General features: G+C 36.4%; 1 protein-coding gene and 1 non-coding gene across 2 annotated transcripts; both read left to right on the forward strand.

The window, feature by feature from the left end:
- Positions 1 to 435: 435 nt before the first annotated feature.
- Positions 436 to 1,068, forward strand: LOC110931882. The gene has a single exon (XM_022175254.1). The coding sequence runs from the start codon at positions 436 to 438 to the stop codon at positions 1,066 to 1,068; it is 633 nt and encodes a 210-aa protein (XP_022030946.1).
- Positions 1,069 to 1,689: 621 nt separating this feature from the next.
- TRNAG-GCC lies at positions 1,690 to 1,760 on the forward strand. Its single transcript has one exon. It is a non-coding gene; the product is annotated as a tRNA-Gly (tRNA).
- Positions 1,761 to 14,311: the final 12,551 nt, after the last annotated feature.

Below are 14,311 nucleotides of genomic sequence, written 5' to 3' on the forward strand. Positions count from 1 at the left end.
GACTTAATTAGGGTCACCCTATCCCCTATAGAGAGAATACGAGATTTCCACGCAGATAGTCGTCATTCAAGAATATCAAATATCGGACTCCAATTATTTATCCTGTTTATATATGTGATAAGAACCATTAAAAAAACAGTAACACTTTATCACCCTAGAATCTATAAGATTAAGTAATATATATGTGATAAGGATATCAACACTGCTTTGTTAGCCAAATGGGGTTGGAGATTTAAAAATAAGAAGGAAAACTTGTGGGTGAACGTTATTAATGCGATACATGTAGGCGGATCTGAGTGGGATTTTTTTTTCCGGCAAAAAAAAGGGTATGGTGGTGTTTGGTGCAACATCGTCTCGGTGCTGAAGAGGCCGATTGTGGAAAATGTGGCGATCCGAAACTTGTTCAAAGGTGTGGTGGGTAGGGGTGATAGCATAATGTTTTGGCTGGACCCGTGGCTATTTGATGTTTCGTTAAATGATAGGTTCCCTCTTATCTTTCGCTTGGAGGTTGTGAAATCTTGTAGTATGCGTGATCGGTTACTCGGAGAGGGGCACTGGTTGTGGAGACATGATCCCGATTCTAATGACGAAGTGGCGGAATGGCGTGATTTGGTTTCAGCTCTGAGCTCGGTTTGTTTATCTGATTCTCATGATCACTGGAGGTGGCTTGATTCTGATTCAGAGGGCTTCTCGGTTGCGGCTGTTAAGAAGCTTATTGATTCTATGAGGGATTACAGTAACCGTTTTGTCATGGATTGGTGTAAGTGGGTTCCGTCAAAATGTAATATTCTGGCTTGGCGGGCAGAGGTGGATAGGATTCCGACAGTTGAGGCTTTAGCCGCGAGGGGTGTAGTGGTTGCCGGTGTTGATTGCAGTTTCTGTGGTGCCGATTCTGATTCCGTGCTGCATCTTTTTACTGCTTGTCCTTTGGCTTTGGGTTTATGGGAAAGAATTAGTTTCTGGTGTCGGGTCTTGAAAGTTTTCGTTTCTCCTTTAGAGATTTGCTTGAGGTCCACACGATGGGAGATAGGGTGTTGTCGGAAAGAAAGGCTCTCCAAGGAATTGTGATTACGGCTTGTTGGAGTTTGTGGAAGGCTAGAAACAATCTGAGATTCAATGGCAAGAGGAGTAGTATTGATGATATCTTTAGCGAGGTTAGGACGGTTAGCTTCCTTTGGTTCAAACACAGGGCTAAGAAGGGCTTGTTAGACTGGGGGAATTGGTGTAAATTTGTAAATCTGTAGTCTAGTTTGTTCTGTCCGTCCCGGTTTGCGGGTTCGGTTTGTTTTAATGAAGTTCACGTTTAAAAAAAAAGTAATATATATGTGATTACATTTTTGTAAATAAGTGAAATATTCACGTGCTGAAAACACAAAAAAAGTACATAAAGAATCATGGGGTGCCATTATCATAAATATGCACAAAAAAAGTAGATAAAGAAGATGATTTGTAGAAGAAAACTAGTCAATGCAGGATTGTTGAGTGGTACTAGAAAAAATTGACATACAATTGACCAGTTCTAGTCTTCTTGTTCGGCAACTTCTCTCATTTCCTTATTTTGTTCAAAATAAAACTATAGCTAAATCAACCCACAACCTTATAACAAAAGACTTCATTTGATAGGGGCCAAATCTTTAGGTCTTATAAGTATGTTGTTTAAAGGTTGTGGGTCAATCAAATGAAACAACAGCACCAGTGGTCTAGTGGTAGAATAGTACCCTGCCACGGTACAGACCCGGGTTCGATTCCCGGCTGGTGCATACATGAGCTGTGATGAAAAGCCTTACTGGTGGTTGCAATGTTTTAAAAACCGGTTTTTTATTCATACCGGGGTTAGCCTCTGAAATGGTTCAACCGGTTAAACCGGGTTGTACCGGGTGGTTCAACCGGGTCACTAGTTACCACTATAATTCCGTAAAATACAAATTAATCTAAAAAAACAATTCAATCTCAATTAAGATTTATATAACTAATTATGGTTTTATCTAAAACAATTGTTTTCTTGTAAGATGTTATGTATTTTTAAGAGCATTTTTATTACTTATAAACAATATTACATTGGATGATGTGAGTAATAGCTTCAATAGCGATGAAATATTGTAATGGAAGACACTAGGTTAATTACCAATATTGGAATGTCCGTATTACCTTAATATCATATTTTTTATAATTAAAAAATCAAATTTTAAGATAATGCAAACCGGTTCAATGGTTTGAACCGGTAGAACCGGATTTACCGGCGGTACATAAGACATACTGTAATTGGGGTTTACCGACCTTTATCGTATCGGACACGTGTCCGGTATCCGATTTAACCGGTATAACCGGCCGGTTCATACCGGTATTTAAAACATTGGGTGGTTGGGTCCATCAGATGTGTCTGACTTCTAGTTGAAGACACTATAGGCCTCTCTGAGCTCTTTTGTTTTTCAAAATTTTTGTTTTGCAGCTGTTCTGTCAAATTAGTCTTATGCCTTTAGTTGTGGTTGGGTCCATCACATTATGTGGTATCCAATCTTGTTAATGGGTTGGGCCCAGCTTTAAACATGTTCTATAGATCTGCGACAAATTAAACTTGATCACGAGTAGAGGTGCACAAACCGGTTAACTTACATAATCGGTTCGGATAATTTCACCTTTTTTACTTTAATCGGTTATTGCTGTAATTGATCCGGTTAATCACTTTAACCGATCCGATTAATAACCGGTTTTTTGCTTTTTTTTTTAAATTTTTTTTTTCGGTTAACTGGTCCACAAGTTAAAAGCCAGTAATAATCGGTTCCTATACTATATATCTATAACTGGTTACTAACCGGCAATTAAAAATAACCACCAAGCGGTTAATAACCGCATGTGCTTCTGGTTAATAACCGCTTTTTTTGCCCACCGCTAATCACGAGGTATATATTCCCATCAAAGTGGTGTGAGTCTAAATTCGCAAAATAAACAATAAGTGAATTTTTGAAATACATTTTGGGTGTGTGTGTTCGGAGTTCAAAAAAGAAAAAAAAATTACCCAAAAGATAACTTAATGAATTAATCCATTGTTACGATTAAGTACTCGAGTCAATCCGTGAATCCATTTAAATCATAAGAGTATATGCTAGATGAGAAGAGATCCAACTCATTATTCTTTCACATTAACAATTAAAAACATTACATAATAATAACTTAAAAATATGAAATTTTTTAAGAAGAACTACTAAAAATAAAATAAAAAAACTATAACCTGAGATGTATAAAAAAGCACAAACGTAGAATATTATATTATTTGAAAGCAACTGTTATCCTACAATCGAAACGACTCACCAAAATAGGGGTGATTCCCACATTTGGTAACGACTTTCAATCTACGTTACAGGTTATTTTCACGAAATTCTACCATCAAGTTAGGAGTGATTTCCTTACTTTAATGGAAATTTCCCATTTTCACTCTAGTGGACCTTGCTAACGAGTCGAAATTCTCTTCTCATTGGTAAGAACTAACCACACTTAGGAACGACATCGTTAAGCTAGGGGTGAAAACCACATCTTGAGGATTAGTTCCATTCCTCGATTTTCAATCTCACAGTTTTGCGTAGATAAACACGAAACCGAGAGCCGAAATGGATAAGGGTTAGTACACCGAGGTCACCATATAATGGATAAATGAAGGTGTGAGTATCCTAATGTGATAAAGTATTCAGACCAAACTTTAAAATATGAAAAGTATGAAATAAACCAAGTAACAGACCTTTGGTGCGAATGGCATCACCCATTCGTGCGAATAGTTCTGTTGCGTGAGAAATCGTGCATAAAATTTAATCGTAAACTTATTTGACATTGTACAGTAGTAGTAGGTATCATAAAGTGGAAACAGTAAATAAAATAGCCAAACAGTCAAATAAGAACAACCCAGGCGTGTCATACCCAACATGGAAAATGTTGGAGGCGAGGCGGGGTTAGCTTACTTTATGACTAGTAAACTGTTTGGTGTTCATCCGTGTGATACGCAAATGAGGCGGTGGAACTAGATTGGGAAGCCAAGGCTCCCACAGTTCACACACTGTCACAACTCGGATTCATTCATATTGAGGATGGTGAATCTGATATGACTTCAACATTCGCTGTACTGATGAACGTGAATCGAATAAGTAATGAAATCAAAACCGTAAACATGAAAACAGTCCCTTCGTGCGAAGGGGCTGCTCATTCGCGCGAATGGTGTCTCCTTTCGTGCGAAGGGTGTCAGTTTGTCCAAAAACGATTGTTTAATTCATCAAAATAGATCATTTCTATTTCTTGATGGAAATTAGCCCTAACGCAAACCCACATCAGGACAAAATAAAAACTTGATCAACTTATACAGAGTAACCAGACACATAAAAATAAAAACTTGATCATCTTATCTAAAAGATAAAGTAAAAGATGGATCCATTGCAATGGTTGGATCACCATCGTTTTGTTTTGCATAAGACAATATGAATTTCGTGAATCCTCCAACAAGAGTATGAAGCAATACAAAGTTAAAAGAAAAAAAAATCTCAATTCAAGTTACAAATAATACAAAGTTCAAAAAAAATGTTGATTTAAGTGCACTTAAACAATTGTGAGTAAAGAAGAGATATAACTCATAAAAGAGCAACAAAAAAAAAAAAAAAAAGAAATACCCTATATCAAATCGGTTTTAGGTTGCTCTTCATATAAGCAAGGCTATTCAAATCGGGATCGTCTAGTGTTGAAAGTTGATAACCCAAATGCACACAGAACAGTGGCGGAACCAGAACTTTAACTCAGGGGTGTCTTGATTTATTTTCACCGCGCAACGGTTGCGGTTGCAACTGGTAAAAGCAAACCTAGCTTCACTATCCGATAAACTAAAGGTCAAGAACTATGTTGCCTGTTCTTGTTTGGATGAGCACTGATCAACGTCTGGCCCCTGCACTCAGGTCGACATTTCGTTCCCTTCCAACACTCCACTGTCGCGCTTTGAAACTTCAAAAGGGTTATTAACTTATTTTGTATTTTAGGCTAACATATAAACTTTTTTGGCTAACAATAGATTCAGGCTTTAATAATAAGATAAGGGTTGGGTCATTATTATATATATATTACTTTTAATTAATGAACGACACATTATTTTAGTTAATGAAATGTAATGTGCTACAAGATCTAATCGACACCGTCCATTTTAAATGAAGTTTGACTATATTCACTGCTTTAACTTTTTGCTTTTTCATTCATAATCCCAATAAACTTCATCTTCATAGGCCATCCATAGTCATAAAGCCCCTTTGGTGGCGTTATGCGACACGTGGCACGCCACGTCATAGAGGACGTTATATCACTAGAGGGTGTATTCATAAAGCTCTTACCTCATCATTACTCAATTATTAATTTTTAGTTTTTTTATAAGTAATTTCTAACTTTATAAAATTAAATGGAATCCTATTTTATAATTCTATAAATGAAATCTAAGAACTGTTTTTTTTTTCGCTTGACAAGTTAAAGAAATAAATTCATAACAGTTTTTAGCTATAAAACTAGGTATTGATTGGCAAAGTTTAGAAATATATAGGGATTTAAAGTTCCTAACCTGTTTAAATATATTAAGAATTACAGGGACTAATATTGTACAATATCAAAACTTTCAAAATTAAATAAAACAAACACCCGTTCATCGGTTCATCTTCTCCGACTATTCCGGCGGAGTTCCGGCAACTTCGGAATGGTTCGATCCCCTAGTGTTTAGCTCGTTTTTCTTGCACTAAAGTTTATCTCCACTCTTTTTCTAATCGAGTAATGGATATCGCTAGTATTATCCCTTCAAGACCTTAATAAACTTCATCTTCTTCGCAAGTTTTTGCCGACCAAATTTTTCATTTCCGGTGGCCGGAAAATTTATTTTCATCTCATTTTCACCTACATTTAGGGGTGTCCTCGTAGTTGTTTAGGGGTATCCTTTCTATAAAACTGAAAATATATATATAAATATACACTACCGACACGAAGTTGAGCCCTGTCCCGTGCTACGGCTCATAAAGAGCTAGGTCCGTCCTGACACAGAATGCAAATGCTATTTTAATTGTAATTTAGGTTTATTTTATAGCTTCATCCTTTTGTACAAACAAACATTGACCCTTCGGGTTTCTTATGACACAAGTTGTTCCAAAAAAAGTATCTGTTCGGGTCGACACGGATTACGAACTTTTGAGTTCAAGATAAACAGGTTGGTTAAGAAAACATCAAATATACTATAACAATCATAAACATTGTTTTCTCCAAGTTGTGTCGCTATTTAAATGAGATGACAGATTTCCTAAACAACGGCACCAGTGGTCTAGTGGTAGAATAGTACCCTGCCATGGTACAGACTCGGGGTCGATTCCCGGCTGATGCACCTATGAGCTGTGATGTTATATGCCTTTGCTGTTTGTTGGTTCCAACACGCTGTCTGATTATATGATATGACGAAATAGGCCCTTCTGAGTTCTTTTTTTCCTTCACACATGATGTTTTTGTAGCAATCTTGAAGAATCTTATTGTTTATATTGTTATCGGGTTTATGGCTACTGTACGCTGGCCTTAAGGTGATTTGTAGCACAGATCGGGTTTATACTTTCTACACACTACGTATTCACTAGTAACTCGCTAATCGTTGGTGATGGTGTATACTTTCATGTAGACAAAAATGTGAACAAAATTCGTGGGTTAGAGAGTCGAAAACCCAAGCTTGTTCAAGTCTTTGAGCTAAAATTTTATGCGTAGCATATATGATTAAAGTATTGTAACGCAAAACATAACTTATAACTTATGGTGTTTTTGTTAAAATATTTTAATCATGATCATGTGATTGTAAGTTAGGATTTTAAATTTTTTAGGATTCCACTATAATGAAACTTGGAGGATACTATACTAAAATTATTTGGAGTTAAAACTAGAGCCTGGGTTTTTTTTTTCTTGATGTAAAACTAACCAACTCTTATACCTATCTATCTGCATAGAGAATTATAAGCGTTTATGTGTCCTTGCCTAGAACTAGTAGTTAAGCTCTTGAATTATTAAATGAACCATTGTTAGATCCTAACTTGAGAAACCTGACTAGAGTCTAGAGGTGCAAAAAAAAAACAAAAAAAAAAACCAGGTATTAAACCCCAGTGGCGAAGCTTGACCCGAAAGACGGGGGGGGGGGGGGGGGGGGGGGGGGGGGGTCAAAAACGTATATACCCAAAAATTTCTATAGAACCGGGGGGTCGAAAACGTATATACCCAAAAATTTCTATACGAAAACTACATATATAACACTACTAAGCGAAAAGTTCGGGGGGTCGGGCGCCCCTCCCCGCCCCTTTTATACTTCGCCCATGTTAAACCCTACTTGAAACCGCATATGAAATAACTTGGTTATTCCCAACCTGATTCCATACCCGACCCTACTCATCGGGTATATGTATATAAGGTTCTATACCCTATGTTTTGAAACCATTTACCAGTCAAAACCCGAAGGTGGAACAAAAAAAAAAAAAAAAAAAAAAAAAAAAAAAAACTGATCACTTCCTCTCCAAAACCTGGATAAGGTATCAGTTTTTGACCTTGTTGACTACACCCATAACGGTTTCAACCCGGAACTGGATATTACAACCTGTAAATTTGACAACTTGAATGTCATATCACGCCGGATTTGCTTGGCGGGTTTACAATCATTACATTATTGTCTAAAGGAGTAAAGAAAAAAATGGCATCTTCACTGGGCTTGATCCCACTAAGTGGGTTAAACGGATAACTAGTATCCAATCTTTTTGATGGGCCAAGCCATGCTTTAAATATTTTATGGATCAGATACATAAAAAGCTTGATCAGTTGATCCAAACGATAATTTTACAGATCGACCCATTTTAACAGTTCAATACTCAAGGCGATCCATAGATCCATTTAATTCATAAAAGTAACTGAGTGATGAAACTATACACCATAAAAAATGCCATGAAGAAATTTGTTTAGATGTTTAAAACATAATCAGAGGCTGTTTGTGATTGAAAATAACAACAAAAAACTAAGATATTTAAACATAAATGAAGGGTTAAACCTGTTAAAAGTTTAAGGGATTTATACAAAATAAAAATTATTTTTATTATTGTTAAATTACATTCTTCTTAATTTGTATATCTTATTAAACGCTGCATATATTTTTTTGAAGGTAATTTCCTTTCATTTATTTGTTTAAATAATTGAGATAAATTAAAGTGACCTGTTTTTCTAAATATATTGATAGGTGGAGATACAATAGGAAGTTTATTTGGCTAGGAAGGCTAGGAAGTGATCTTGACCATTCATTAAGTTAATCAAGGGCTAAGATTAAATCAGGGAAATTGAAAAGGAAAAAAAGAGGCGCGTGAATTTGTTCAAGGGCATTCTAGTCAATCCAAGCCAATAGTTTCTCTCTACTCCAATTCCCCTCATTTTTTAAACGTTAATAACTCTTTCATACGACATTATTTTTTTATAAAAATTGCACCAAAAAAACGAGCGGTTTTTTATCTTTAAAACGAGTATACTATTGCTATATTTAAAAAAAAAAAATTAAAACCCAGTTGCGTAAAACGCAATAGAAAAACCACCAGTTATGTAAAACGCAATGAAAAAAAAACCCTAAAAAATGACATTTTTCTAAAACGCAATGTACCAAAAACACAAAGAAATGACTTATTTGTAAAACGCAATGGCCAGAAAACACACAGAAATGTCTTATTTGTAAAACGCAATGGCCAGAAAACACATAAAAATGTGTTTCACCTAAAACGCAATGCAACAAAAACACATAAAAAGGTGTTCTACCTAAAACGCAATGCACCAAAAACACAAAGAAATGTCTTATTTGTAAAACGCAATGGCCAGAAAACACTTAAAATGTCTGTTTTCTAAAACGTAATGGACTGAAAACACATAAAAAGTGTTTTACCTAAAACGCAATGCACAAAAAACACAAAGAAATGTCTTATTTGTAAAACGCAATGGCCAGAAAACACTTAAAAATGACTCATTCTAAAACGCAATGGACTGAAAACACCTAAAACTCTCTTATTTCTAAAACGCAATGGACACATAAAACTGTCTGTCACTGTGAACTGTCTGAATTGTCTACGAATTATTGTCTTCGAAATGAGCCAATTTCTGGAAAATTAATTTTTCTGATGCGTTTTTAGTACATCAATTCAACCCCAGCCAGGGGCTGCCGCCCCCGGACCCCCGCCAAGATCGTAAAACGCAATAACTAAATCAAAAACCCAGATCGTGAAAATGAAATTAAAGAATTTCTTACATGGATCGAAGCCGATTTCTTCATCAATTGACGAAATTTGAATCATAGAAACACTTATCAACGCTCGAATCGAACGAATCGAGTGATTATCTCCAAAATTAAACCGGGTTTTCTTCAAAAAAAAGCTGAAGAACACGTTGATCGGGTTTTGAATCATTGATTGGTGATGAAAATCGCACTATAATATAGTGATTATTGAGATAGAAAGTGAAGAAATAGTTGAAGATGGTGGGTTTTGAAAATGGTGGGTTTTGAAGTTACTGGGTTTTGAAAAAGGAAGAAGAAGAAGTTGGATTGACTAAAATACCCTTTCTCTTTATTTTAAAATTTGCCACATGTCATAATCCTATGGCTTCCTATCCTTTCTAGCCAAAATTAACTTCATATTTGATCTTTTCCCATATATTGATATCATCATAAATAAATAGTGACTTATTTTTCTAAATATATGGATATCATAAATAAATAAAGAAATATATGGATATCATCATAATTAAATAAATAAGAGTATATGGATATCGTCATAAATAAATAGTGACTTATTTTTCTAAATATATGGGTATCATCATCATCATAAATAAATAAATAACTAAATATATGGATATCATCATAAATAAATAAATAAGAGTATATATTTGGACAAACAAAATATGGATTTCAACATAAATAAATAAATAAGGTAGTGTTTGGTATGAAGGAATGAGAGGTGGAATGGAATGAGTGATTACGAGGGAATAAAGAAAAGAGTGTTTGGTTGGTCAAGGGAATGGAATCACCCATTCCAAAAGGCATTCCATTCCCTCAAAATCATTCCTTCCACCCCCCATGTTTTTTTTCCATTCCATCCCCTCTTGCACCATTCAACAACAACACCACAACCCACGACCTTCGCCACAACCCACCACCGCCGCCACCCGCCACCACCTGACCCCGATAGCCACTGCCACCGTCGCCACCCGCCACCACCTCACCCCGACAGCCACCGCCACCGCCACCGCCGCTGCCGCCACCCACTCACCACCGTTATCACCCACAGCTGCGACCAACCGCCAATGCCACTCGCTGCCGCCACCCACCACCATCGTCGACGCCACCACCAACCGCCACTGCTGCCACCAACCGCCACCTTTGCTGCCACCCACCACCAACGACCACCTTGTCGCCACCACCACTGTCGTCACCGCCGCACCGCCACTCACCGCCACCACCACCCATCGCCGTCGCCGACACCCACCACCGCCACCTATAACCACCCACAATCACTACCACCGACCACTACCACCACTCATCGCTAATTTTATTACCCAGTTTTCTCTTGCCTACCGAACAATACACAATAATAATTCATTCCATTCACATGGTAACCAAACAAGACATGGAATGGTAATGATCCATTGCATTCCCTCGTCCATTCCATTACTTCGTCCATTCCATTCCTTCGTCCATTCCATTACCCCATACCAAACAGACCCTAAGAGTATATATTTGGACAAACAAAACATTTATATAAAAAGAAAAAGAATTATATAATGAGTGATCCAAGAAAAAGATGCTCACAAGGCACTTGTGGTTTGACTAAGTCAGAGTGAGAGTTGAGAGTCAGGGTTGGTCGTACATCCTTAATTCTTGTGTCTCCAAACATTACCACTCAAACCTAATCTAATCCAACTTGTTAACATTTTTTTATTGTTTTCTAGTGACTCATCTTGATTCCTATTTGTTTGTATTAGGCAAATTACATTTTGTTATTTTGATGTTTTGTAATATACTCAAAAACGAAAGATCATATATTTCTACCTTCAACGTTATAATACTGATATTAAGACTATTTGTAATATTGTTTTAGTTTATTTGTAAGAAGCTAACATTGACATACAAGAACAATGACGATGACGATGTAAGCAACGGTTAGAGCACAATCTCCCCAAAATCTTTTGGGTAGGTTTGCCTCGAATCTCAGAGCCTGAGTTATCTCAAGTAAGTGTCTATGCTTATGCTCCACAACCCCATTTTCTTGTGGAATATGAGAACTGATGTATTGCAAAATACATACATTTATCGTGTAAAATTTGTATATTTTCGATTCGTTATCATTAGTTTTTAGGTAGAATACAATTACTTCTGATCCGTTTGTGTTTTACAGGGCTTGGTTGGTGAAAGTAGCTGAAAAGAGTGGAAAACGAGCCAAAATATGCTAAAACCAAGTACCGGGACGTGAACGGGTTATCAAGAGTTGAAAAGGCATGAAAATAATGTTTTTTTATGTCATCACGTGTCGTGACATATTTGAAGGGGTCTTCCACGTTTCGCGAGGAGATTAAGTTTGACTTGATTGACTCTTATAGCCCCGCGTCGTGCGAGCAAAGTGGCTTATCCCCTTTGCGTAGCGCGAAAAGGTTGAAGTCGCAACAGAATTGGATTTGCAGTTGGATTGTTGTTAGAACATCATATAAATACATCATAAACTAACAAGTCAACCCGAATTACGAACTTGCATCAAACCGGGCGAATTCTCAGCTGATTTTGGAGCGTTTTTGGAGCTTGGAAGCAAAGGTTGAAGGTTGGAAGCACCAAGAAGCATCTGGGTCGTTTGTTTTGGTATTCAGATCTCTTGTTCTTAACTTTCATTCTTTAATCATGCTTTTCAACTTTGAAAATACTTCTTCTTTGTGTTTAACTTTCATTATGATTGGCTAAGTTTATTTACTACCTAGACTGAGATGATGGGATTATAAAATTTTGAACATTATTATGATTTTTTTAATTATTGTGGATTTTTGAAAAAGTAGTCGACTTGGTTTATTGGTTTGATGTGTTTGCATACTTAGAGTTGTTTAATTGTCTTTTGTTGCTTCGTATGAGTCTAGGTGAATGTCTTTCACGGAATAAGTTCATGCTAGATTATAAAGATTTTATAATCTTTAAGATTAATTGGCCAATACACCTTAGAAGTAATAATCGGTAATTTAATAATTTTAAGTGTTCTACTAATTTCAATAGCTGTGAGGTGCGAGTTATTGTTAGGTCTTCGTCATTAAATTGCTAGGTAGGGTCTTCGTGAGGAGTCTGAACTAGTTGCCTTAGTGATTGTTGTCTAACAAGTTAAATTAATATTCCAAGTCTATCCTAGGTTTCTAACCCATGAGGGAATGAATCATATTAGGATACTTTTGTAAACCCTTAGATAACCCGTGAAGGAGTCTAGATTACACCGGTGACCGTAATAGCCTTTAGAGTTCCCTAAGTGTCTTCATGAGAAGGGTCAAGGGTCTTGTTCGGTATCTTGATAGGTTTAAATATAAAGATCCCGGTTCCATAATAATTAATAATCATAATAAGTCACTACTATAACAATCCAGGATTCCTGTCTAGGTAGTCTTTCCATCATCTGAGTAAACCCGAGTTAATTCGTGATTAGTTAATTTAGTTAATTAATTTAATTTAAATTGCACTTTTAAGATATTTAGAAAACCCCCCAATCAAATATTAAATGGTTAGTGTCGTGTCCGTGTCAGTCTAGGTCTAGATAGAGTCTAGTTAACCTAATTAGAGAGTCTCGTGGGTTCGATACTCGGATGTACTTAAGCCATACTGCATCGACCAGTACACTTGTCGATTGTATGGTCTAGGTTTTAAAGAGTATGTTTTTATAAATTTTAAAACTTAGCGTTTCTATTTTAGGTTAATATTAGCTAGTTTTTATTTGACCACTTTTAGCACATCAAGGACACGTGGTTTCCATGATAATTCCTTGATTGACATAGAAATCAACCATTTTGTTAGATGTGAATTCTCCACCATTGTCACATCTAACCTTTTTTATATTTTTATCAAATTGTGTTTTTACAAATTTGTGAATGAATATTATACAATCACCCGCTTCACCTTTGTGATTGAGAAGGAAGACCCAGACCGCTCTATTGTAGTAATCTACTACGATTAGAAAATAGGTTGCACAAGAGAGCAAAGGTGTGCGATATGGGCCCCAAACATCACAATGTATTAGTTCAAAGCATCCATTAGTTTTGATTGAACTATTGGGAGAAGGTAACCTTATGTGGTTTGGCGTAAGAGTCACAAGGAGTGCCTTTATCTTAGACTAGGACACTTTTGAGAAAATCAAGATAAGAAAGCTTAGGGTTTGATGCATGGTCTAAACATTTGTGCCATGTCTCAAAAGTAGCCATCATCGCCTGTTTCTTGTCTTCCACCATCCATATTTGGTAGAGGCCGTCCTCGCACTTACCTACTCCAATTAATGCCCTTGAATTAAGATCCTGCATGAAGAAGAAATCTGGGAAGAATGTTATTGCACAACTCAAATCCTTTGATAATTTTCTGACAGATAATAAGTTGCATGTAACGCCCTGCTATTTCTTACTTTCTATATTTGGAAACCCTTGTTTGTAATTCTATTTTTGGAAACTTTGTATTCTTGTAATCGTCGTTTCATTGTAATCTTTGTAAATCCGAGACTCAGATCATAATGAAATTTGTGTTTTCATTGCATTTATGTTACATACACTCCGTACATGTTCATACGTTCAAAAACATTATTCATATGACACTTTATTCATACTTTGTGCTAAATATGTCAAACTTGCAAGCTTGTGATTTATACGCTCAATTTACACAATTTCGACACTAAATCTCGACAAACATTCATGTTCATACTTGTTTTGTGTGTGGTTTATGATTAGCTTATGTAAAACACCCTAAATTACGATTATCGTGCTTAAAACGTGCTTAAAACATCAATTAGGAAGCTTTAGGGGTGTAATATGTCAATATTTGAAACTTGGACCCAGCCCACACCTTCTGGCGGCCCGCGACACGGCCCAGAAGTGTGTTCGCGGCTCGCGAGCCCGTCAGGGTCGAGAGACAGCTAATCAGATTCAGTTTGGGCGCGATTTTTATGTTTTGTTTGAAGTTTAAACTTGTTTTAGCATTTAATTACACACCAACTTCAACCCTAAACACTTCCCTATAAAACCCAAGCATAATCCTCACATT

This window comes from Helianthus annuus, chromosome 3 (assembly GCF_002127325.2).
Source record: "Helianthus annuus cultivar XRQ/B chromosome 3, HanXRQr2.0-SUNRISE, whole genome shotgun sequence".
NCBI classification, from domain to species: Eukaryota; Viridiplantae; Streptophyta; class Magnoliopsida; order Asterales; family Asteraceae; genus Helianthus; species Helianthus annuus.

Excerpts from the sequence above, each read along its gene's own strand:
- LOC110931882 (XM_022175254.1), top strand. The coding sequence starts at position 436 with ATGTTTTGGCTGGACCCGTGGCTATTTGATGTTTCGTTAAATGATAGG.